Source organism: Giraffa tippelskirchi, chromosome 9 (assembly GCF_054371585.1).
Source record: "Giraffa tippelskirchi isolate mGirTip1 chromosome 9, T2T-mGirTip1v1.2.pri, whole genome shotgun sequence".
Classification (NCBI taxonomy): Eukaryota; Metazoa; Chordata; class Mammalia; order Artiodactyla; family Giraffidae; genus Giraffa; species Giraffa tippelskirchi.
The window spans coordinates 82,066,162-82,091,952 of record NC_137283.1 but is presented as its reverse complement, the minus strand read 5'-3'; the positions used below and the strand labels follow the sequence as shown (position 1 = coordinate 82,091,952).

Here is a 25,791-nt window from a genome sequence, read left to right as displayed (position 1 = left end):
TTTTCTTTAGCCATTATCCTAAGGCCAAGATTTCATCCATTTTCTGAATAAATAGTTCAATAATGAAAGTAAAGATTGGCCCCCATGTAAATAGGAAATGATGCTTCCGGCATCTTCTTCTTCAATAGTATTTCCACTCAAAATATTCACAGCTGTTGTTTATTGAGTGTCTAACAGGTACTAGATACAGATTTTAACTTTACACTATCCCCATTTTATACATGAGGACATTGAGGCTCAGAGCATTTAAGTATCCTGCCTAAGATCACACAGCTAGTACTAAGACTCAGTCTCGGATCTTAAGCACTAACATTTCTTCTCCAGGGACAAGGCCTCCCACTTACCTGTCTTTCCTATTACAAAACACAAAGTGGCCTGGCCCTTGCACGCATCACCTCTTCCAGCTCCAAATTTACCTACCCAGTCAACTTCCCAATGCAGAAAGAATCTCAAATGCAGATAAACTTTGATTTTATCTTATTTCATGATGGTATTAATTTCTCTGTGCTGGTAAAGGGTAAACATTTATATAATGAGCTACTATGGAATTTCATCCACCCTTCATTCTGTGCCCTTAAATTATTCTCTTAAAAGATAACTCTCAATGTTATAGGAATTTATGCCTCAGTTTCTGGCCTACGACTAAACCTGTAATCATGCTTCTAGTTAACAGTGTTTATAGGTCGGTGGTAGGATTACATATGATTTTGGTTTATTTTCTTTACTTAGGGTGTTTGCCAGGTTACCAGCACGGAGTATATATTACTCTTTCAATTAGAAAAAATCAAGTGTTCGTTTCATTGTGAAAAAAAGAGTTTATATATTTAACTATTTACCCCTCAAAATTATTTTGTCCTTAGTATTGAAAAAGAAGATATACATTGACCCAATTTAACCCTGGGCCTAGTTAGAACCCAAATTTAAAATAAGAGATGTGGGTTCTTTTACAAATGGCTCCCACTTTTACATTATTTTTCTTTTTTTTTTCCTTGTCACTTAAAAAACTAAAATATATTCTATAAAGCTAGATTTTAACTACAATTCTTCTTTTACTTCGGCACCCAATAAAGACACGTGGTTACACATGGTTTATATAAACCATACACAAATATGGTTTTGTGTCAGACTTTTAACTATGCCCATTCCCTCTTCCGGGCACACACTGTCCTACACTCCCAGACTCCTGTGAAGCTCAACATGGCCACGAGAGGAGGAGTGATATGAGCCATGTCCAGGCCTGGTCCACAAGGACCTCCCACAGGAAGAACTCCACGTTCTTGCCCTGCAGACTTACAAGCCACATACTGATGATGACTGGGCCTCAGAACCTCCCCCTAGGAGAGCATCCCAGGAACATCACTTTGGACTCTACATGAGTAAAAAACAAAAGTGTATTGTGTAACCCACTGAAAATGGGAGGCTTCTTCATGACCCTACCTAGCACACGACTTTATTAGCATACTACAATTATTAATGCAGATGTACAGATGTGAGATTTGGACCATAAAGAATGCCGAATGCTAAAGAATTGATGCTTTTGAACTGTGGTGCTGGAGAAGACTCTTGAGAGTCCCTTTGACAGCAAGGAGATAAAACCAGTCAATCCTAAAGGAAATCAACCCTGACGCTCATTGGAAGGACTGCTGCTGAAGCTAAAGCTCCAATACTTTGGCCACCTGATGCAAAGAGCCAACTCAATGGAAAAGACCCTGATCCTGGGAAAGACTGAAGGCAGGAGGAGAAGGGGGAGGCAGAGGATGAGATGGTTGGATGGCATCACCAATTCAATGGACATGAGTTTGAGCAAACTCTGGGAGATAGTGAAGGGCAGGGAAGCCTGGCGTGCTGCAGTCCATGGGGTCGCAAAGAGTCAGACATCACCAAGCTACTGAACAACAATTATTACTGCAGAAGGGTGAGACTCTGCTGCGCATCTTACCTTTTTCAAAGACTCCTTCTGCTTCCAGGACAGAGAACGTGCGGTTCGCTGCCATCTTCATCAGTTCCGCCTTCACGGTGACCTGTGAGGGGCTGTGTTCCAGAAGCTCTACCCCGATGGTCACATTTCCTCCCGGCCTGATGATCCCAGGGACTGTCACCAGAAACCTAGGCCTAAAGAGTTCCCAACAACAAGAGAAAAATGAAGTTTCTTATCCTCACATCTTCATTCTTTTGAGATTCTCAAATTTCATAGATGGTGAGATAGGTTCCCTATACAGTGCCAACCATAACTGTTCCAATTAATGTGGCCCCACTGCTCCATTTAGCAACTGCATTGAAAGGCTGCGGAAAAAAACAATCATTCCCCTAAATTAACTTTTTGCTGTTTTATTGAGATATAACTGACATATAGCATTGTACAAGTTTAAGGTGTACAGGTAATAATTTGACTTACACACATTATGAGATGATTATCACAATAAATTTAGTGAACATTCATCATCTCACATAGGAATGAAATTAAAGAAATAGAAAAAATACGTATTTTTTCCTTGTGATCAGAACTCTAAGGATTTACTCTCTTCATAACATTCATTTGTAAAATACATTAGTGTTAATTATATTTATCATATACATTCCCATAAATCAATTTTAATGCAGCAATGCATGCACTGCTAGAATATGGCCTTAGTATTTCCATTTTATAAACCACAAATAGCACAGGATAGCTTACACTGAGATATGCAGAAGTTATGGACAAAGTACAAGCCTCTAAACTTCTTTATAGAAGACATCACCCCAGGGTAATTTTTTTTTCTTGGCTTAAACACACAGGCATATCCACGTGCACACACACACACACACACACATATGGATTTTGCTTATTTCTTATTCAAACCTTTATGTTTTTAAGATATCATCCCAGGGTAATTTTTTTTTCTTGGCTTAAACACACAGGCGCATGCGCGTGCGCGCACACGCGCGCACACACACACACACACACACACACACACACACACAGATTTTGCTTATTTCTTATTCAAACCTTTATGTTTGGGCATCTACCCAAGAAAACATCATCTAATCAACATCACTGATTCAAATATACCACCTAAAATTAAACTATCTGTCGGCGGTGACATTTCCAGGTGGAGCAGAGCACAAAAAATTACTAAAAGAGCACTTTCTCTGCCCAACCCAGGGATTTGGGCTACAGGGCAAAACCCTCTGAGGGGGAAAGAAGTGCATTCCATTACTTAAGTGTCTCACTGGTTATCTTCCTACAAAATCTGCACCTGAACCCATGCTTAACCACCTCGGCCACACCTTATCATTGCTGAAGTTGAGACATCTTGTTTAGGAAAAATATGCATACATGTCTTTAAAAGAAGGTACATTACTGGGGGGGGAGGGGGGCAAAAAGTCGAAACAAATTCAGAGGGAGTGTGGACTAAACATAAAAAGACTTCAGAAACCAGTCTTGGCCGGAGACGCTTAAACAACCTCGTGGGTGGAGAAAGTTAACTGTCCCTGGGAGGACCGAGCTGAAGCGATGCAGGCTCAAATCTCCAGGCCGAGGTCCGGCTGGGGACCCCCGCTCCCGCCCGCCCCGCGCGCCCCGCGCTCCTACCCGGGGACGGCGGCCAGCGCCGCGCTCCACACGCAGAAGAGGCGGGCGGCGGTCACGAGCCGGGGGCCCCGCATCTCGGCGCTGTCTGCGCGGCGGCCGCGGGCTCCCGAGGAAATACGCGGGCCGCGCGGGGTGTGGCCTCCCACCGCCTCCCGGCTTCGCCCAGACTCCCGGCTCAGCAGTGAGCGCTGGGCGCGCCCGCAGGCCGAGCGAGGGCTCCAAACCCAGCCTGGGCGCGGCGGCTCCACCCCTCCCGCCGCATCACCGCGGCGCTCCTCGGCGCCCCGGCCGACACCGCAGACCCGGGCGGGAGGCGGGAGGCGCGCGGCCCGCCCGATCTGGCGCGGCCGCCCCGCTCCGCCCCACCCCGGCCACCCGGCTCCGCGGGCTGTTTACACGAGCGCTCCGCCGAAGATGCCCGGGGAGCGTAAACAGGCCCCTCCTTGTGCGGAGAAAGAGTGCACGGCCGCTCTGTGAGGTGGGAAAAAAATCAGTCCTTGTCCTCCAGACTGTGAGTCAGAATCGGAGAGAAAATGGCAAACACACACCAAACAGGGGTCTATTTTCTGGTAGTCGTTGAATGTATATGAATCAATAAGCCCGGGAGTAAACTTTTTTTTTTCCCTTGAAAGAAAAAGTCACGTATATTGTTTGCCTCTTCAGGAAAATATGATTTCTCGGTTTTAAAAAAAAAGGGGGGGGAAGAAAATTCTGGCATGTGTGAGAGTGAGGTGCTGCTCCTTGAAACTCTGAGAAGCAGCTGTGTGGGGAGATGCGTCATACTTTGGGCTGTCGCTGAACACTTCTGCTACAGAAGGTATTCATTAGCACCGTAAAGCTTGGAGCAATTTGTTTAAACACAGGGTTAGGGCGGCTCTCCTGTCCCCAAGGAAGGCCAGTGGCCCAGGGTGGCCCGCAGTTCCTGAGCCCCAGCTCCTGGGTCCTGGCTTGGCTGCAGCTCCTTCCCCGACTCCTTGGCACTCTGCATCTTCAGATGACTCAGGTTTCACCATGACTACACCATGAAAGCGGGGAACTGCCAGAAACCGTTGGAAAACGGGCACATTCAGTCCCTGACAACTTCAAGTTTCTAATTCACGGAGAAAAGTTTCAGATGGTGACCGTTTAATACCGGGCAAATGCAAAAGGAAAAGAGGTCATCAGAAGGTTGTCTCTTCACAAATCTATGTGCTAAATAAGGGGGAAAGTAGCACCTAGACAAACTGTGGTTTCGGAGTCCAGGAACTTGCTTTCCTCCCTTTCCTGTTCCACCCTTTTCCACCCTGCTGAGCGGCTTGCAGAGGTCCCTATGTCCTCAAGGCTCCTACACGCTCCTATCTTTAGTGGCTGACTTCCTGTGCAGGCAGGGCTTGGGTAAAGTGAAAAGGGTTGAAGTGGATCATTGGATACACACTCTGTCCCTGACATGGCTGTTACTGCCTGTTTGGTCTCCTCACCTCTGGAATATAGGGTTGAGTGTGGGCTCTGTCCAAGTCTACATCAGTGCTTCTCAAGCTCTAATGTGTATGAGAATCACAGTAAAATGCAAATCCTGATTCAGCAGGTCTGGAATAGGGACTGAAATTCTACTTCATTTCAGCATACTGTGGGCCACAGAGGGTCTACAGGTAGACTCTGTCTTTGATGAGAAAAGGAAATCGGGAAACTGGAGAAAATTCTTTACAAGCTTCACTTCAGAAGATGGATCAATCAATTCAGGTTCATTCTAGAGGCAGGCAGATAAAAGGACTCCAAAAAATTAGTTGATAATGTTGCATCCCAAGAAGATGTCTAGAAAAGTTTAAAACCACCTTGCTGTTTTGTAAAATGAAGTCTGTGCATATTTTAAATTGATGTAACCTCCCTGTTCATGCCTTCCTTCTCACAATACACACAAGAAGTTTAACCGTGCAGAAATTTGGCCATGTAGATTTGCAGAAATGAGGCACAGAGTGGGCTTTCTAGGTGGCGCTAGTGGTAAAGAACCCATCTGCCAATACACCAGACATAAGAAACACGGGTTCAATCCCTGGATTGGGAAGATCCCTTGGAGGAGGGCACAGCAACCCACTCCAGTATCCTTGCCTGGAGAATCCCATGAACAGAGGAACCTGAAGGGCTACAGTCTATGGGGTCGCAGAGAGTCAGACACGACTAAAGCAACTTAGCACGTACACACATACATTACATATATATACACTGAAGAAAGATTTGAAGGATATTCATCAAAATGTTTTCCATATCCAGACAATTACCTGGACCTGCCAAACTGTCTACATATATAAATATACATAACTTTAAAAAATAAAACAATAAAAATGATATTGTTTTAGTAAGTAGTCTTTAAGGGAGCATCTTAGAAACTCTTTGGAATAAAATTCATGAATCTTGATACAAAAAAACTATGTGTGTTTCTCCCATGAAAACTGAATGGCCTTTGGCATAAGAACCTCACACTGTTCCCACGTCCCCGCGACGTGTCTTTAGCATGTGGTTCATTGAGAAAAGCAGAATCAATAGGAGACAAATCCTACGCAATTATGGGAGCTTGTGGAGCAGATGTTGATTCTGCATCTAGTGTTGAGTCGAAGTCACTCTAAGTCAGCCAAGGGAAAAAAGCGACATGTGAACCACAACAAGGAAACATGAGGGTGAACGGGAACGCATGTGTCTATTAACACCTCTGACTCTGATGTCATGGGTAACCTGCAGGAGAAGCCAGATAAATATGTACTTGGCCCGCAATTCAGAAAAGCTCAAGGAGGAGACCCCCTGAGAAGCGGAGGCTCTTGGGCCCCACTGCCTTCCCACACCTGCCAAGTCAGCTAGCACAGCAGTAACAATCTGGGCTGGTGGCCAATGCCTAGCACCCTGCACCGACCTTCAGAGTGAAAAATATGACTTCTGCTTCAAGCTGGCTTCCAAATTCACATAAAGTGTCTCTTGTGGCCAACACCAGCTCATAACCATACAGGGAGGGGAATTCTGAGAAATTTAGCTTCATCTTAGATAATCTGGCACAGTACGAAGCTACCAAAGTCCATGCCTCATCAACTTGGCTTCTGAATATACCCGTTTTAACCATACTTAACTTCATCAAGAGACAGAAAATCCATACTTTCCCCCAACATGATGCAACTATCCCTCACAGAACCAAAAACGACCCTCTCTCCAAAAGAGTATACAAAGTCCTTCAACTGTTTTTGGACATTATCAGTGCCTTTTCTAGCTGAATCACATTCTACCTTTGAGAGCCTGTAACTTTAAACCTAAGGTTTGAGATTAACTGCTATTAATATATATTAGATGGTAGAAAATTGTGAAGGGGAAGAAAAATATTAGTTTATATATACAATATTAATATTATATTAAATATTTATATAATACATATTTAGTATATAATATATAGATTAATATATAAACATAATATTATTAATATTAATATAATAATACAGTGATATATTAATGCATACTATATTGTTGATATATTGATACAATAGTAATATTTATTCTATTAAATAATATATCAGTATATTGATAATGTTATAATACTATATATTATTATAAATGCTAATGATAATAAAAATATTCTAGATATTATATTTATAATTTTGCACGGTCAGTCACTAAGTACTGTCCGACTCTTGGCGACCCTATGGACTGCAGCCCACCAGGTTCCTCTGTCCATGGAGTTTCCCAGGCAAGAATATTGGAGTGGGTTGCTATTTCTTTTTCCAGGGGATCTTCCTGACACAGGAATCGAACCCACAATCTCCTGTTTGACAAGCAGATTCTTTACCACGGAGCCACCTGGTAATTTTAATAAATAGTAATATATAATATATATAAATATAAGATATAAATATTGGTTAATATTATATATTAATATTATATATTAAACAATATTTTTCCTTCCCCCTCTCATTTCTCTACCATCTAATGTGTGTTAATAGCAGTTAATCTCATACCTCAGGAATGAAATGTGTATATATATATACATAAATATATATATATATATATATATATATATATGAAAGTGAAAGTGGCTCAGTTGTGTCGGACTCTTTGTGATCCCATGGACTAAACAGTCCATGGAATTCTCCAGGCCAGAATACTGGTGTGGGTAGCCTTTCCCTTCTCCAGAGGATCTTCCTAACCCACGTATCCAACCCAAGGTCTCCCGCATTGCAGGCGGATTCTTTACCAGCTGAACCACAAGGAAACTATGTATATATACATATTTTGATATATATAAGAATATATACATGTATATCAAAACAAGAAAGAACTGCAAGTAGCTATTCAGTTCAGTTCAGTCGCTCAGTCGTGTCCAACTCTTTGCGACCCCATGAATTGCAGCACGCCAGGCCTCCCTGTCCATCACCAACTCCCTGACTCCACCCAAACCCATGTCCATCGAGTCGGTGATGCCATCCAACCATCTCATCCTCTGTCGTCCCTTTCTCCTCCCGCTCCCAATCCTACCCAGCATTAGGGTCTTTTCCAATGAGTCAACCCTTCGCATGAGGTGGCCAAAGTATTGGAGTTTCAGCCTCAACATCAGACCTTCCAATGAACATCCAGGATTGACCTCTTTTAGGATGGATTGATTGGATCTCCTTGCAGTCCAAGGGACTCTCAAGAGTCTTCTCCAACACCACAGTTCAAAAGCATCAACTCTTCGGCGCTCAGCTTTCTTCACCGTCCAACTCTCACATCCATACATGACCACTGGAAAAACCATAGCCTTGACCAGACGGACTTTTGTTGGCAAAGTAATGTCTCTGCTTTTAAATATGCTATCTGGGTTGGCCATAACCTTCCTTCCAAGGAGTAAGCGTCTTTTAATTTCATGGCTGCAATCACCATCAGCAGTGATTCTGGAGCCCAAAAAAATAAAGTCTGACACTGTTTCCACTGTTTCCCCATATATTTCCCATGAAGAGATGGGACCAGATGCCATGATCTTAGTTTTCTGAACGTTGAGCTTTAAGTCAATTTTTTCACTCTCCTCTTTCACCTTCATCAAGAGGCTCTTTACTTCTTCTTCACTTTCTGCCATAAGGGTGGTGTCATCCGCATATCTGAGGTTATTGATATTTCTCCCAGCAATCTTGATTCCAGCTTGTGTTTCTTCCAGCCCAGTGTTTCTCATGATGTACTCTGCATATAAGTTAAATAAGCAGGGTGACAATATACAGCCTTGACGTACTCCTTTTCCTATTTGGAACCAGTCTGTTGTTCCATGTCCAGTTCTAACTGTTGCTTCCTGACCTGCATACAGGTTTCTCAAGAGACAGGTCAGATGGTCTGTATTCCCATCTCTTTCAGAATTTTCCACAGTTTATTGTGATCCACACAGTCAAAGGCTTTGGCATAGTCAATAAAGCAGAAATAGATGTTTTTCTGGAACTCTCTTGCTTTTTCGATGATCCAGCGGATATTGGCAATTTGATCTCTGGTTCCTCTGCCTTTTCTAAAACCAGCTTGAACATCTGGAAGTTCACGGTTCACGTATTGCTGAAGCCTGGCTTGGAGAATTTTGAGCATTACTTTACTAGCATGTGAGATGAGTGCAATTGTGCGGTAGTTTGAGCATTCTTTGGCATTGCCTTTCTTTGGGATTGGAACGAAAACTGACTTTTCCAGTCCTGTGGCCACTGCTGAGTTTTCCAAATTTGCTGGCATATCGAGTGCAGCACTTTCACAGCATCACCTTTGAGGATTTGAAATAGCTCAACTGGAATTCCATCACCTCCACTAGCTTTGTTCGTAGTGATGCTTTCTAAGGCTCACTTGACTTCACATTCCAGAATGTCTGGCTCTAGGTGAGTGATCACACCATCGTGATTATCTGAGTCATGAAGATCTTTTTTGTACAGTTCTGTGTATTCTTGCCACCTCTTCTTAGTATCTTCTGCTTCTGTTAGGTCCATACCATTTCTGTCCTTTATCAAGCCTATCTTTGCATGAAATGTTCCTTTGGTATCTCTAATTTTCTTGAAGAGATCTCTAGTCTTTCCCAATCTGTTGTTTTCCTCTATTTCTTTGCAATGATTGCTGAGGAAGGCTTTCTTATCTCTCCTTGCTATTCTTTGGAACTCTGCATTCAGATGGGAATATCTTTCCATTTCTCCTTTGCTTTTCGCTTTTCTTCTCTTCCCAGCTGTCTGTAAGGCCTCCTCAGACAGCCATTTTGCTGTTTTGCATTTCTTTTCCATGGGGATTTTCTTGATCCCTGTCTCCTGTACAATGTCACGAACGTCTGTCCATAGTTCATCAGGGACTCTGTCTATCAGGTCTAGTCCCTTAAATCTATTTGTCACTTCCACTGTATACTCATAAGGGATTTGATCTAGGTCATACCTGAATGGACTAGTGGTTTTCCCTACTTTCTTCAATTTAAGTGTGAATTTGGCAATAAGCAGTTCATGATCTGAGCCACAGTCTGCTCCCGGTCTTGTTTTTGCTGACTGTATAGAGCTTCTCCATCTTTGGCTGCAAAGAATATAATCAATCTGATTTCGGTGTTGACCATCTGGTGATGTCCACGTGTAGAGTCTTCTCTTGTGTTGTTGCAAGTAGCTATTACAATCTTTATTTCTGCTACTGGTCACAAGCTTGTATTTGCAACTACCTTCTTCTACTACCTATACCTATGCTCTCAGTAATCACCTAGGCTGGCACAGCTCTTTGCATAGTGGAGTGACCTAGATCTTCACTCCTGAAGGGTCTGAACCATTATCAGTCCTCTGCATATTATATTGTTGTTTTCTGTTGATTTTTAACCACAGGGCCTGGGGAGACTGAGAGATGCCCCAGTATATCTTATGCATTCCAGAAATGCTCCTTATTTCCACTGTGTAGTGGCAACTCCTCGACAATCAAGAGCATTCAGTCACTCCAGCCAGTGAAGCGACCACTTCTGTGGCCACTGTTTTACTGGCATGAGGAGCCCCAGGTGGCCAGGTTCAGCTGCCAGTCTAACTGAACTGCTGCAGTGTCACCTAGTGGAAACATTCCTCTCTCGGGAACTCAGAACTCCAAACCAGCAGAGTCTGATGTGGAAATAAGAAGCAAACATTTCAGCAATGGTCACTAGGGGCAATAGAGGAGCCACTCTCATTTCCACCCTCTATTCTCACACCAGTGAGGCTGGTTTGGGGAGAAACACTGAAACATTTGTTACTGATTTACAGCATAGTCTACATCCTCAAGTCTGTTGTTTATTTTTACACGTTCAAATTGTATAAAATTTAAGAACCCCCTGATAGCTCAGTTGGTAAAGAATCCGCCTGTAATGAAGGAGACCCTGGGTCAGGAAGATCCTCTGGAGAAGGGATAGGCTACCCACTCCAGTATTCTTGGGCTTCCCTTGTGGCTCAGCTGGTAAAGAATCCACCTGTATTGCGGAAGACCTGGGTTTGATCTGTGAGTTGGGAAGATTCCCTGGAGAAGGGAAAGGCTACCCACTCCAGTATTCTGGCCTGGAGAATTCCATGAACTGTATAGTCTATGGGGTCGCAAAGAGTCGGACACGACTGAGCGACTTTCACTTTCACTTTTTCATTAAGAAATATTATGTATAAAATGAATGTTTACTTACATTTATCATCAATTTGAGAACTATTTAGATAAAATCCTGCACAGAACACCAAAATCTTTCTAACTCAAAGCAGAAGAGGAAATTCTTGTCCACTGGAAGACAAGGAATGATATTGAAATTAACTAGGAATAATAATAATGAGGCTTGTTCTTAACTTTCTTTATGAGATTTCAAAATTTTAAATTAGAATTTTGTGTCCACCAAATTATCAAACAAGAGTGGAGAAAGAATGGAAACATTTTCAGAAATGGAATGGCTTAGGAACTTTGCTTCAACACACTTTTTAGGAAATTACTTTAGGAGGACATATTTAGCAAACCAATGAAAGAAGCCAAGAAAAAGGAAGAAATTAGATTCCTGAAAAAGTATATATAACCCCAGAGAGCAATGATGAGAGAAGTTCCAACAGGAAGAAGAATTCCAGGAATAGGGCCTCAAGGGTAAAAGGGACCTGAATAGAGCAGATAAATGTGAGGGAAAACGGGGGAGAAAATTGAGAATATGATCATGTAAAACTGTGTAACGATGGGAAGGAAATTCAGAAACTCTAGGGAAAAGAAAAAAAAAACTAGATAAAAAAGGAAGTATAACCATAATTCATTAGTTGGGTCTGTAGTGAACAAGAATTATATAAAGTTATGTATGGTTTACTTATTTATAACTTAGAATCAATCCTGTGAAAAGGGAAGGATTAAACTCTATCCTGCTTTTCCTACATGAACAGTATCACTGGTAACCAAATAGGAGACACGGAAAAATTTCTCGTTTCCGAAGTTTTCCAGCCAGTAAAATGTAAAATGTATGTTAGAATTAGCACCATATCACAGCCCTTGCTGAATTAATAGATCTAGATCAGTGCTGTACAATAGAATCTTCAGTGAGGATGGAAATGTTCCATATCCGCCTCAGTACTGTAGCCATGAGCAACATGAGGCTACTGAGCACTGGGCATGTGCTTAGCATACCCAAGACATTGAGATTTTTATTTCATTTGAATTAACTTAAATTTAAATAGCAAGCAACATGTGACTACTCTATGGGATCATGTGGGCCTAAACAATAGAGATAAAGGGCTGCTATTATTATGAAAGGAAACATCCATATACCCTGTTTCCCTATAAAAGAACCCAGAACCTTGTCCAAAGACTGAACCTGAATCTGATTCCAATTTGCAAAGAAATATAGGGGAACATATTAAATACCTCAGGGTTATTGTTATTTAGTCACCAAATCCTGTCTGGCTCATTGTGACTGCACAGGCTGCAGCAGGCAAGGCTTCCCTGTCCTTCACTATTTCCCAGAGTTTGCTCAGAATCATGTCCATTGAGTCACTGTTTTCCAATGAGTCGGCTCTTGACCTCAGGTGAACAAAGTACTGGAGCTTCAGCTTTAGCATTAGTCCTTCCAATGAATATTCAGGGTTGACTTCCTTTATGATTGACTAGTTTGATCTCCTTGCTGTCCAAGAGGCTCTCAAGAGTCTTCTCAAACACCACAGTTTGAAAGCATCAGTTCTTTGACACTCAGCTTTCTTTATGGGTCAACTCTCTCACATCCATACATGACTACTGGAAAAACCATAGCTTTCACTAGACAGACCTTCGTTGGCAAAGTGATGTCCCTGTTTTCTAATATGCTGTCTAGGTTTGTCATAGCTTTCCTTCCAAGGAGCAAGTGTCTTTTAATTTCAAGTCTGCAGTCACTGGCCGCAGTGATTGTGGAAACCAAGAAAAGAAAATCTGTCACTGTTTCCAATTTTTCCCCTTCTATTCGCCATGAAGTGATGGAGCTGGATGCCATGATCTTAGTTTTTTGAATGCTGAATTTTAAGCCACCTTTTTCACTCTCCTCTTTCACCCTCTTCAAGAGGCTTTTTAGTTCCTCTTCACTTACTGCTATTAGAGTGTTATCATCTGCATATTTGAGGTTGTTGATATTTCTCCTGGCAATCTTGATTCCACCTTGTGATTCATCCAGCTAGAGATTTTGCATGATTTACTCTGCATGTAAGTTAAATAAGCAGAGTGACAATACACAGCCTTGATGTACTCCTTTCCCAATTTTGAACTGTCCTTTGTTCCATGTTCAGTTCTGTTGTTTCTTGACTTTCATACAGGTTTCTCAGGAGACAGGTCAGGTAGTCTGGTATTCCCATCTCTTTAAGAATTTTCCACAGTTTGCTTTGATCCACACAAAGGCTTTAGCATAGTCAATGAAGCAGATGTTTTTTCTGGCATTATCTTGCTTTTTCTATGATCCAACAGATATTGAGAATTTGATCTCTTGTTCCTCTGCCTTTTCTAAATCCAACTTGGACATTTGGAAGTTCTCAGTTCATGTACCACTGAAGCCTAGCTTGAAGTATTTTGAGCAGAATCTTTCTAGTTTGTGAAATGAGCACAATTGTATGGTACTTTGAATGTCCTTTGGCATTACTTTACTTTAGGATTGAAATGAAAAATGGCCTTTTCCAGTCCTGTGCCCACTACCAAGTTTTCCAAAATTGCTGCCATATTGAATGCAACACTTTAACAGCATTATCTTTTAGGATTTTAAATAGCTCAGCTGGAATTCCATCACCTCCACTAGCTTTGTTCATAGTAATGCTTCCTAAGGCCCACTTGACTTCACATTCCAGGATGTCTGGCTCTAGGTGAGTGACCACACCACTGTGGTTATATAGGTCATTAAGACATTTTTTGTATAGTTCTTATGTGTAGTCTTGCCATCTCTTCTTAATCTCTTCTGCTTCTGTTAGGTCCTTACCTTTTCTGTCCTTTATTGTACCTATCTTTGCATGAAGGTATCCTTGCTATCTCCAATTTTCTTGAAGAGATCTCTAGTCTTTGCCATTCTGTTGTTTTCTTCTATTTCTTTGTATCATTCACTAAGAAGGCTTTCTTATCTCTCCGCGCTACTCTCTGGAACCCTGCATTCAGTGGGCACATCTTCCCTTTCTGCCTTGCCTTTTGCTTCTCTTCTTTCCTCAGCTAGCTGTAAACCCTCCTCAGACAACCACTTCGCCTTCTTACATTTCTTTTTATTTGGGATGGTTTTGGTCACAAGACTGTGACCCATGAAGGGGAAAATACCTCAGGGATGTATTAGGAAAACTAGGCTGTGGGATGTTTTATCAAACAATCAAATTTCTTCAACAAATTAATTGTAAGGAAAAATAAAGATAACTGAAAGAAACTACAGGTTTAAAGAGACTTAAAAGACAACAATTAATGACAATGTACGAATATTATTTGGCTCCAGATCCAAATGGAACACCGGCAAAATAATTATTCCATTTTGAAACAGTTGAAATTTTGCATAGTGACTAGGTATTTGATGATATTGAAGGACTGTTATTAATTCTTCAGGCTGGAAATATAGTCTTAAGTAGAGTTCCAGAAAAACATCTACTTCTGCTTTATTGAGTATGCCAAAGCCTTTGACTATGTGGACCACAACAAACTGAAAAATTCCTAAAGAGATGGGAATACCAGACCACCTTAGCTACCTCCTACCACCTACCTACCTCCTTTCTGCATACAGAAATCTGTATGCAGGTCAAGAAACAATAGTTAGAACCGGACATGGAAAAACAGATGGTCCCAAACTGGGAAAGGAGTACATCAAGGCTGGATATTTTCACCCTGCTCATTTAACTTATATCCACAGTATATCATGAGAAATGCTGGGCTAGATGAAGCACAAGCTGGAATCAAGATTGCTGGGAGAAATATCAATAACCTCAGATATACAGATACACCACCCTTATGGCAGAAAACGAAGAACTAAAGAGCCTCTTGATGAAAGTGAAAGAAAAGAGTGAAAAAGTTGGCTTAAAGCTCAACATTCAAAAAACTAAGATCATGGAATCACTTCAAGGCAAATAGATGGGGAAACAATGGTAACAGTGAGAGACTTATTTGCGGAGGCTCCAAAATCACTGCAGATGGTAACTGCAGCCATGAAATTAAAAGACACCTGCTCCTTGAAAGAAAAGCTATGACCAACCTAGACAGCATATTAAAAAGCACTGACATGAGGCGGGGCTAAGATGGCGGAGGAATAGGACGGGGAGACCACTCTCTCCTCCACAAATTTATCGAAAGAACATCTGAACGCTGACCAAACTTCACAAAACTACTTCTGAAGGCTGGCTGAGGACGTCAGGCTTCCACAAAAACTGCGCATTATCTTCAAAAGAGGTAGGAGAAATTATAAAAGATAAAAAGAGAGACAAAAGAGTTAGGGACGGAGACCCGTCCCGGGGAGGGAGTCGTAAAAGAGGAGGAATTTCCAAGCACCAGGAAACCCTCTCACCGGCGGGTGTGGGGGAGGATTTCTTATCTCGGAGGGCAACGTAACTGGGAGGAAAAAATAAATAAAATCCACAGATTACGTGCCTAAAGCAACTCCCAGCAAAGAACCCCAGACGCTCGCATCATCCGCCACCAGCAAGTGGGGGCTGAACGGAGAGGAGCGGGCGGCATTGCCTAGGGTAAGGACCGGGCCCGAGTGCCCCGAGGGCAATCTGAGGGAGCTAACGTGAGATAGTAACCTAAACTGTGGGCCAGCGAGAGAGAGAGAACTATCCCGCGAAAAGCCCAACTCTAAGGCACTGCCGGCCCGCTCACAGAACAAAGGACTGAGCGATACCAGAGGAGAGCTAGCCGGCTGCGGACCGCCCCATCCCCCGCCGGACACAGCGGGCAGGCGGGGCCCGCCAGAGCCGGAAAGGGGCAAACTCGGCTCCAGAGAGGGCACCCCCTACCAAACTGCAAACAGGCTCCCAGTTTCTAAGCAAAGACTGCCTGAGATCCCGGAGGGTCGACAGCCGCCGGGAGGGTCGCAGCCAGAGACCAGCTCCCCAGAACCGACACAAAGCACACCGGAGCCGGGCGCACTCGTAAACTGAGGCGGGGACCAGGGAGGTGATAAGCCGCACCGCCCCAACAGGGGAGAGCACCCTCGCCAAACTCCTGGCCGCCTGGGCAGCTCCGACCGGGAACGGCACAAGCTGCGGGCGAAACCGAGTCTGCGCCTTTGTGGAGTAACCGGGAGCCTGAACCTGAGCGGCTTAGACCTGGGAAGTGCACGCAGCTCAGGGCCCGCTCCCCGGCCGAGTAACCTGAAGCCCGAGCAGGGTAGACGGGGAAAGCACACACGCCGTGAGCGGGGGCGAACCCAGTGCGGCCGAGACACTGCGAGCTTACCACACACACGCCAGATTTGCAGTGTTCCTTCCTCCCCACAGCACGATTGAACAAGCGAACCTAAACAGATCACCTCCACCGCTTTGTTGCAGGGCGGAAATTAGATACTGAAGAGATCTCCAAACAGAAGCCAAATAAACAGAGGGAAGCGCTTTGGAAGGGACAGGCCAACAGATTAAGATCCCTGTGGTTAATACCGACTGAATTGAAAAGGACCTATAGATCTTGAAAAGTATAAGCAGGAATAAGGATCTATCTAAAACTGAGCAGATCCCACACTGCTCACAACAGCTCCAGAGAAAGTCCGGGATATATATATTTTTTACTATTATTTATTTTTTTTTTTTAATTTTTTTTTTCTAATTAAAAAAAAATTTTTTTTCCTCTTCTTTCCTTTTTCTTCAAGTCCTCTATTACACCTTTAACTTTCATTTTCATAACCCACTATTAACTTGCAAAAAAAAAAAACCCTATTTTTGAAGCAAACTACATACATATATCTTATACATTTTGTGTTTTCTTTTTTTTAATGTTTTTTTCCTGTTCTACATTTTTTTACTGTTTCTTTTTTTTTTACTGTTTTACTGTTTTTTTTTCTTTTTACACTGTTTCCTTTTTTCTTTTTTTTTTTTTAGATTGTAAGTTTTATAAGAGTCTAACCTCTACTCTAGATTTTTAATCTTTCTTTTACATATTTGATATCAACTTTGTACATTTAAGAACCCAATCTTTAGGACCCATTTTTACTTAGGAGTGTGATCACTGGCCTGATCACTCTCTCCCCCTATTGATGCTCTTTCTTCTCCCTCAGGGAACCTCTATCTCCCACCCTCCTCCTTCTCTTCTCAACCCAATTCTGTGAATCTCTGAGGGTGTTCTGGGTACCGGAGAACACTTCAGGAACAGGATACTGCCCAGATCTCTCTCTCCCCTCTTAATTCCTCCCTTTCTACTCATGCTCACCTCTATTACCTTCCTCCCCCCCTCTATGTATCTCTGTGAATCACTCTGAGGGTTCCAAACTGTGGAAAGCACAGAGGGAAGTGCTTACTGGCTAGATTGCTCTCTCCACATTTGAATTCCCCTCTTCCCCTCCTGGTCACCTCAACCCACCCCCCCCACCTCATCTCTCCATGTAACTCAGTGAACCTTTCTGGGTATCCCTCACTGTGGAGAATCTTTTCACCATTAACCTAAAAGTTTTATTATTGAGGCTGTATGGAAGGAGAAGTCTTGAGGCTACTGCAAGAATAAGACTGAAAGCCAGGGGAAACATTAATTAATAAGAGACCATCCAATAGCCTCCATAAATTCACTGAAACCAAGCTCCACCCAAGAAACAATAAGTTCCAGAGCAAGACATACCACGCAAATTCTCCAGCAACGCAGGAACATAGACCTGAGCATCAATATACAGGCTGCCCAGAGGCACACCAAATCCATAGACATCTCAAAAATTAATACTGGTCACTCCATTACACTCTAGAGAGCAGAAATCCAGCTCCACCCACCAGAACACCGACACAAGCTCCCCCAACCAGGAAGCCTTGACAAGCCACCTGTCCAACCCCAACCGCAGTGAGGAACCTCCACAACAAAGAGGAACTTCATACTACCAGAATACAGAAGGGCCACGCCTAACACAGCAATCTAAACAAGATGAAAAGGCAGAGAAATACTCAGCAAGTAAAGGAAAATGAGAAATGCCCACAAAGCCAAACAAAAGAGGAGGAGATAGGGAATCTATCTGAAAAAGAATTTAGAATAAGGATAATAAAAATGATCCAAAATCTTGAAAGCAAAATGGAGTTACAGATAAATAGCCTGGAGACAAAGATTGAGAAGATGCAAGAAATGTTTATCAAGGACTTAGAAGAAATAAAAAGGAGTCAATATAGAATGAATAATGAAATAAAGGAGATAAAAGACACTCTGGAGGGAACCAACAGTAGAATAACGGAGGCAGAAGATAGGATAAGTGAGGTAGAAGATAGAATGATGGAAATAAACGAAGCAGAGAGGAAAAAAGAAAAAAGAATCAAAAGAAATGAGGAAAACCTCAGGGACCTCTGGGACAATATGAAACGCCCCAACATTCGAATCATAGGAGTCCCAGAAGAAGAAGATAAAAGGAAAGCCCATGAAAAAATACTCGAGGAGATAATAGTTGAGAATTTCCCTAAATTGAGGAAAGAAATAGTCACAGAAGTCCAAGAAACCCAGAGAGTTGCAAACAGCATAAACCCAAGGCGAAACACCCCAAGACACATATTAATCAAATTAACAAAGATCAAACACAAAGAACAAATATTAAAAGCAGCAAGGGAAAAACAACAAATAACACACAAGGGGATCCCCATAAGGATAACAGCTGATCTTTCAATAGAAACCCTTCAGGCTAGAAGGGAATGGCAGGACATACTTAAAGTAATGAAAGAGAATAATCTACAACCCAGATTACTGTACCCAGCAAGGATCTCATTCAGATATGAAGGAGAATTCAAAAGCTTTACAGACAAGCAAGAGCTGAGGGAATTCAGCACCACCAAACCAGCTCTCCAGCAAATGCTAAAGGATCTTCTCTAAACAGGAAACACAGAAAGGATGTTTCAACACGAACTCAAAACAACAAAGTAAATGGCAACGGGATCATACTTATCAATAATTACCTTAAATGTAAATGGGTTGAATGCCCCAACCAAAAGGCAAAGGGTTGCTGAATGGATACAAAAACAAGACCCCTATATATGCTGTCTACAAGAGACCCACCTCAAAACTAGGGACACACACAGGCTGAAAGTGAAAGGATGGAAAAACATATTCCATGCAAACGGAGACCAAAAGAAAGCAGGAGTCGCAATACTCATTTCAGATAAAATAGACTTTAAAATAAAGGATGTGAAAAGGGACAAAGAAGGACACTACATAAAGATCAAAGGATCAATTCAAGAAGAAGACGTAACAATCATAAATATATATGCACCCAACATAGGAGCACCACAATATATAAGGCAAATACTAACAAGTATGAAAGGGGAAATTAACAATAACACAATAATAGTGAGAGACTTTAGTACTCCACTCACGCATATGGATAGATCAACTAAACAGAAAATTAACAAGGAAACACAAACTTTAAATGATACAATAGACAAATTAGATTTAATTGATATTTACAGGACTTTCCACCCCAAAACAATCAATTTTACCTTTTTCTCAAGTGCACATGGAACTTTCTCCAGGATAGATCACATCCTGGGCCATAAATCTAGCCTTGGTAAATTCAAAAATATTGAAATCATCCCAGCCATCTTCTCTGACCACAATGCAGTAAGATTAGACCTCAATTACAGGAAAAAAACTATTAAAACTTCCAACATATGGAGGCTAAACAACACGCTTCTGAATAACCAACAAATCACAGAAGAAATCAAAAAAGAAATCAAATTATGCATAGAAACGAATGAAAATGAAAACACAACAACCCAAAACCTATGGGACACTGTAAAAGCAATACTAAGGGGAAGGTTCATAGCAATACAGGCGTACCTCAAGAAACAAGAAAAAAATCAAATAAATCAACTAACCCTACACCTAAAGCAACTAGAGAAGGAAGAAATGAAAAACCCCAGGGTCAGTAGAAGGAAAGAAATCTTAAAAATTAGGGCAGAAATAAATGCAAAAGAAACAAAAGAGACCATAGCAAAAATCAACAAAACTAAAAGCTGGTTTTTCGAGAAGATAAACAAAATTGACAAGCCATTAGCCAGACTCATCAAGAAACAAAGGGAGAAGAATCAGATCAACAAAATTAGAAATGAAAATGGAGAGATCACAACAGACTCCACAGAAATACAAAGGATCATAAGAGACTACTACCAACAGCTATATGCCAATAAAATGGACAACTTGGAAGAAATGGACAAATTCTTAGAAAAGTATAACTTTCCAAAACTGAACCAGGAAGAAATAGAAGATCTTAACAGACCCATCACAAGCACGGAAATCGAAACTGTAATCAGAAATCTTCCAGCAAACAAAAGCCCAGGACCAGACGGCTTCACAGCGGAATTCTACCAAAAATTTACAGAAGAGCTAACACCTATCCTACTCAAACTCTTCCAGAAAATTGCAGAAGATGGTAAACTTCCAAACTCATTCTATGAGGCCACCATCACCCTAATTCCAAAACCAGACAAAGATGTCACAAAAAAGGAAAACTACAGACCAATATCACTGATGAACATAGATGCAAAAATCCTTAATAAAATTCTAGCAAACAGAATCCAACATCATATTAAAAAGATCATACATCATGACCAAGTGGGCTTTATCCCAGGAATGCAAGGTTTTTTTAACATCCGCAAATCAATCAATGTAATACACCACATTAACAAATTGAAAGAAAAAAACCATATGGTTATCTCAATAGATGCAGAAAAAGCCTTTGACAAAATTCAGCATCCATTTATGATTAAAACCCTCCAGAAAGCAGGAATAGAAGGAACATATCTCAACATAATAAAAGCTATATATGACAAACCCACAGCAAACATTATCCTCAATGGTGAAAAATTGAAAGCATTTCCCCTAAAGTCAGGAACAAGGCAAGGATGCCCACTTTCACCACTACTATTCAACATAGTTTTGGAAGTTTTGGCCACAGCAATCAGAGCTGAAAAAGAAATAAAAGGAATACAGATAGGAAAAGAAGAAGTAAGACTCTCACTGTTTGCAGATGACATGATCCTCTACATAGAAAACCCTAAAGACTCTACTAGAAAATTACTAGAGTTGATCAATGAATATAGTAAAGTTGCAGGATATAAAATTAACACACAGCAATCCCTTGCACTCCTATACTCCAATAATGAGAAAACAGAAAGAGAAATTAAGGAAACAATACCATTCACCATTGCATCAAAAAGAATAAAATACTTAGGAATATATCTACCTAAAGAAACAAAAGACTTATATATAGAAAACTATAAAACACTGATGAAAGAAATCAAAGAGGACACAAACAGATGGAGAAATATACCGTGTTCATGGATTGGAAGAATTAATATAGTGAAAAGGAGTATACTACCCAAAGCAATCTACAGATTCAATGCAATCCCTATCAAGCTACCAATGGTATTTTTCACAGAACTAGAACAAATCATCTCACAATTTGTATGGAAATATAAGAAACCTCGAATAGCCAAAGCAATCTTGAGGAAGAAGAATGGAACTGGAGGAATCAACCTGCCTGACTTCAGGCTCTACTACAAAGCCACAGTCATCAAGACAGTATGGTACTGGCACAAAGATAGAAATATAGATCAATGGAACAAAATAGAAAGCCCAGAGATAAACCCACGCACATATGGACACCTTATCTTCGACAAAGGAGGCAAAAATATACAATGGAGAAAAGACAATCTCTTTAACAAGTGGTGCTGGGAAAACTGGTCAACCACTTGTAAAAGAATGAAACTAGAACACTTCCTAACACCGTACACAAAAATAAACTCAAAATGGATTAAAGATCTAAACGTAAGACCAGAAACAATAAAACTCCTAGAGGAAAACATAGGCAAAACACTCTCCGACATAAATCACAGCAGGATCCTCCATGACCCACCTCCCAGAATATTGGAAATAAAAGCAAAAATAAACAAATGGGACCTAATTAAAATTAAAAGCTTTTGCACAACAAAGGAAACTATAAACAAGGTGAAAAGACAGCCTTCAGAATGGGAGAAAATAACAGCAAACGAAGCAACAGACAAACAATTAATATCAAAAATATACAAGCAACTTCTGCAGCTGAATTCCAGAAAAATAAACGACCCAATCAAAAAATGGGCCAAAGAACTAAACAGACATTTCTCCAAAGAAGAAATACAGATGGCTAACAAACACATGAAAAGATGCTCAACATCACTCATTATTAGAGAAATGCAAATCAAAACCACAATGAGGTGTCATTTCACACCAGTCAGAATGGCTGCTATCCAAAAGTCTACAAGCGATAAATGCTGGAGAGGGTGTGGAGAAAAGGGAACCCTCTTACACTCTTGGTGGGAATGCAAACTAGTACAGCCACTATGGAGAACAGTGTGGAGATTCCTTAAAAAAACTGAGAATAGAACTGCCATATGACCCAGCAATCCCACTGCAGGGCATATACACCGAGGAAACCAGAATTGAAAGAGACGCGTGTACCCCAATGTTCATCGCAGCACTGTTTACAATAGCCAGGACATGGAAGCAACCTAGATGTCCATTAGCAGACGAATGGATAAGGAAGCAGTGGTACATATACACAATGGAATATTACTCAGCCGTTAAAAAAATACATTTGAATCGGTTCTACTGAGATGGATGAAACTGGAGCCCATTATACAGAGTGAAGTAAGCCAGAAAGAAAAACAACAATACAGTATACTAATGCATATATATGGAATTTGAAAGATGGTAATGATAACCCTATATGCGAGACAGAATAAGAGACACAGATGCATGGAACAATTTTATGGACTCTGAGGGAGAAGGTGAGGGTGGGACGTTCTGGGAGAATAGCATTGAAACATGTATATTATCATATGTGAAACAGAACACCATTCCATGTTCAATGCATGTGACAAGGGCTCAGGGCCGGGGCAATGGGATGATCCAGAAGGATGGGATGGGGAGGGAGGAGGGTGGGGGGTCCAGGAAGGGGAACACATGTAAACCCATGGCTGATTCATGTCAATGTATGGCAAAAACTATTACAATATTGTAAAGTAATTAGCCCACAACTAAAATAAATAAATTTATAAAAAAAAAAAAAATGTTAAGCGTTGTTGAGGCGGGTGATGGACATGTGGGGATTCAATGTACTCTTCTCTCTACTTCCATATGTTGACATTTTCCATAATGAAGATATTTTTGTACCAAAACAAGATTTATACAAAGATACAAAAGAATTCAGTTTAAACTAAAAAATAAAAGCAGAAAAATGGCTAATAATTCCACCAGAATAATGTAATAACAGAGGACATGAACATTATAACCAAAAATTTTGTCCCCAAAATTACCACAGCCTAAGAAAACTATCTAGTTAAGATCTCAATGAAGATATGAAAAGCCAACAGAAAAGATGGAAACTGAGCTAGAAATGCCATAAAGGAAATCTCCCATTTAAACTGGCTTCCACTGGGGAATTCCCTGGCAGCTCAGTGGTTAGAGCGCCACAGTTTCACTGCTGAGACTGCAAGTTCAATCTCTGGTCAGGGAAGCAAGATCCTGTAAGCTGTGCTGCGTGGCCAAAAAAATCAAAATAGCTTCTTCTGAATGGAGTATAACCTTTAAAAATCGTGAATTGCTATTTTGTACATCAACTCCACTTAATAGTATAGTAGTAAATAATAAACAATATAAAAAGTAAATAGTAATGTAAATAATAAAAATAAAACGGTTTCCTCTGGAAACAGACAACATAGGTAAAGGGGGCTGCTGGCTTCTCTTTTGTTTTGCCACTAAGTCTTGTAGAATTATTTTAGTCTTTAAACTTCATGCAAATGTGGTTTTTTAAACACTGAACTTAACTTTTATATTGTCTGTATTTTTTAAAGGAGGCAGAGCCAATACACTGTGTCAGGATTTTTAAACCTGGTCAACACACCAAAAGTAAACTGTCACATCACCGATTTTTGCAAAAGGAAAATGTATAAAGGAAAAAGAAATTTTAAATTATATAAATATAATTACATAAATCTATGCGGTGGTGGTGGTGGTTTAGTTCAGTGGTGTGACTCTTGCAGCCCCATGGACTGTAGCCCCATAGGCTCCTCTGTCCATGGGCTTTCCCAGGCAAGAATACTGGAATGGGTTGCCATTTCTTTCTCCAGAGGATCTTCCCAACCCAGGGATCAAACCCATGTCTCCTGCATTGCAAGTGAATTCTTTTGCCACTGAGCCACCAGGGAATTCCATACATAAATCTGTATCTAATAAATTTAGAATGTAAACCACTTAATCAGCATTCAAAAATAAAAATGACTTGAAATGGAAACAGACAAAGCAGAATCATGAATCCACTGGTATCCCTGAGTTTGTGGCTCCCAGTTTTCCTCTCTGTGGTGACCTGCCTCCCGATCTCAGACTCGGTTCTGATATTTCATCCATCTTGGCTTCATTTGCTCCACCATGCAATCCCCACCTCGAGGCTCACCCTGAACCTGTGTTCATTCACGCACACTTGATCATTTTGGCTCTGCTCCCCTCCTGGGCTCAGCTCACCCCCAAAAGCCCCACAGTTGCTGTTCTCAGCTCCTGACTTTTACAGGCACCAGATACACACTTTGACTCCTAGATGACCCCACCACCACCACTGCCAAACTAGTCTTGTGTGGGGGCTCTCCCAGAAGGACCATGTTTTCATTTTAGATATGGAAAGAAATCAGATATTAATAAGGATTTCATTTCAGATGCTTCTTTCAATTACTGAAATAATTTGGCTTGGACAGTGAAGAATCTGCCTGCAATGAGGGAGACTGGGGTTCAGTCCCTGGGTCAGGAAGATCTCCTGGAGAAGGGAATGGCTACCCACTCCAGTATTCCTGCTTGGAGAATTCCATGGACAGAGGAGCCTGACAGGCTACAGTCCATGGGGTCCCAAAGAGTCAGACATGACTGAGCCACTAATACTTTAATTTCAGATGCCTCTTTCAATTACTGAAATAATTTATTTTTGCATGCTGCCCTTTTTTCCCCTCCTTTAATCTTTTTTCCAAATAATTATCTAGGCACAACCCATGGATCAGGGACCATCAGGTACTTTGTTAGAATTCCTGGGCTTTAGCCTGAAGGACAGACTGCCAAGGGAGAGAGAACAAATTGACTCAGGTATCCTGTGTACGTCCCCAGGAGTCAGAAAGCAGCAGAAGCTGACTAAAGATGTCAGAGAAAAGGGCATGCTCTTCATTTGCAAGATTAGAGAATGAGCAGCAAACAGAACCAGAGCCACGGGGCTTCTGCACAAAGGTGGCCCCCACTCGTCAGCCCTGGCCCCAGGAAGGCCAGCACAAATGCAGAGTGAAAGTGCAGTAACTCCAACACTCCCCTCTGCCCTGTCCTGCAGGCCTCAGCAGGCCCCACCCAAGAGTGTGCCCATGAAGCCAAGAAAAGTCTAACTGAGAGGGCTCTGTGGCATGGTTTCGTTCCTTATTTCTCTCGCTCTCTTTTTTTTTTAACTTAAAGGCTAGGAGTTATATAACAAGTTAAACTCCCCTTTTGTTCCCTTCTCCATTCCTATTCCTCTCCCTCACCAGATACTTGATCTGATCTGTCCAGAATCAAGCATCACTGTAATTTAGAATGCATTTTTTCATTCAGTACTCTTACTAGTGAGGCTGAATATATTTTCACATATT

The 25,791-nt window shown here is 41.5% G+C and overlaps 1 protein-coding gene and 1 long non-coding RNA gene across 12 annotated transcripts in view; one reads left to right on the top strand and one right to left on the bottom strand.

Annotated features, from left to right (window-relative positions):
- The window catches only part of LOC145521485 (uncharacterized), a 147,054-nt gene extending 127,106 nt beyond the window's left edge, over positions 1-19,948 (top strand). Inside the window, exon 2 of the long non-coding RNA XR_014065416.1 lies at positions 19,302-19,948. This is a non-coding gene — a long non-coding RNA (uncharacterized LOC145521485). The remainder of the gene's footprint in view (positions 1-19,301) is intronic.
- The window catches only part of CD109 (CD109 molecule), a 198,790-nt gene that overhangs the window by 146,636 nt on the left and 26,363 nt on the right, over positions 1-25,791 (bottom strand). For 5 of the 11 annotated variants that reach the window (XR_014065410.1, XR_014065412.1, XM_081530095.1 and 2 more), the window contains one exon: positions 1,940-2,112. Coding sequence is in view for 6 of the 11 variants with exons in the window: in XM_081530095.1 (XP_081386221.1) it covers positions 1,940-2,000 (61 nt within the window). In the remaining 5 variants the exon portion in view is untranslated. Of the gene's footprint in view, positions 1-1,906; positions 2,113-3,571; positions 4,083-25,791 lie in introns of those variants that run through there. The other 6 variants (XM_081530093.1, XM_081530094.1, XM_081530100.1 and 3 more) reach the window with 5 other exon arrangements.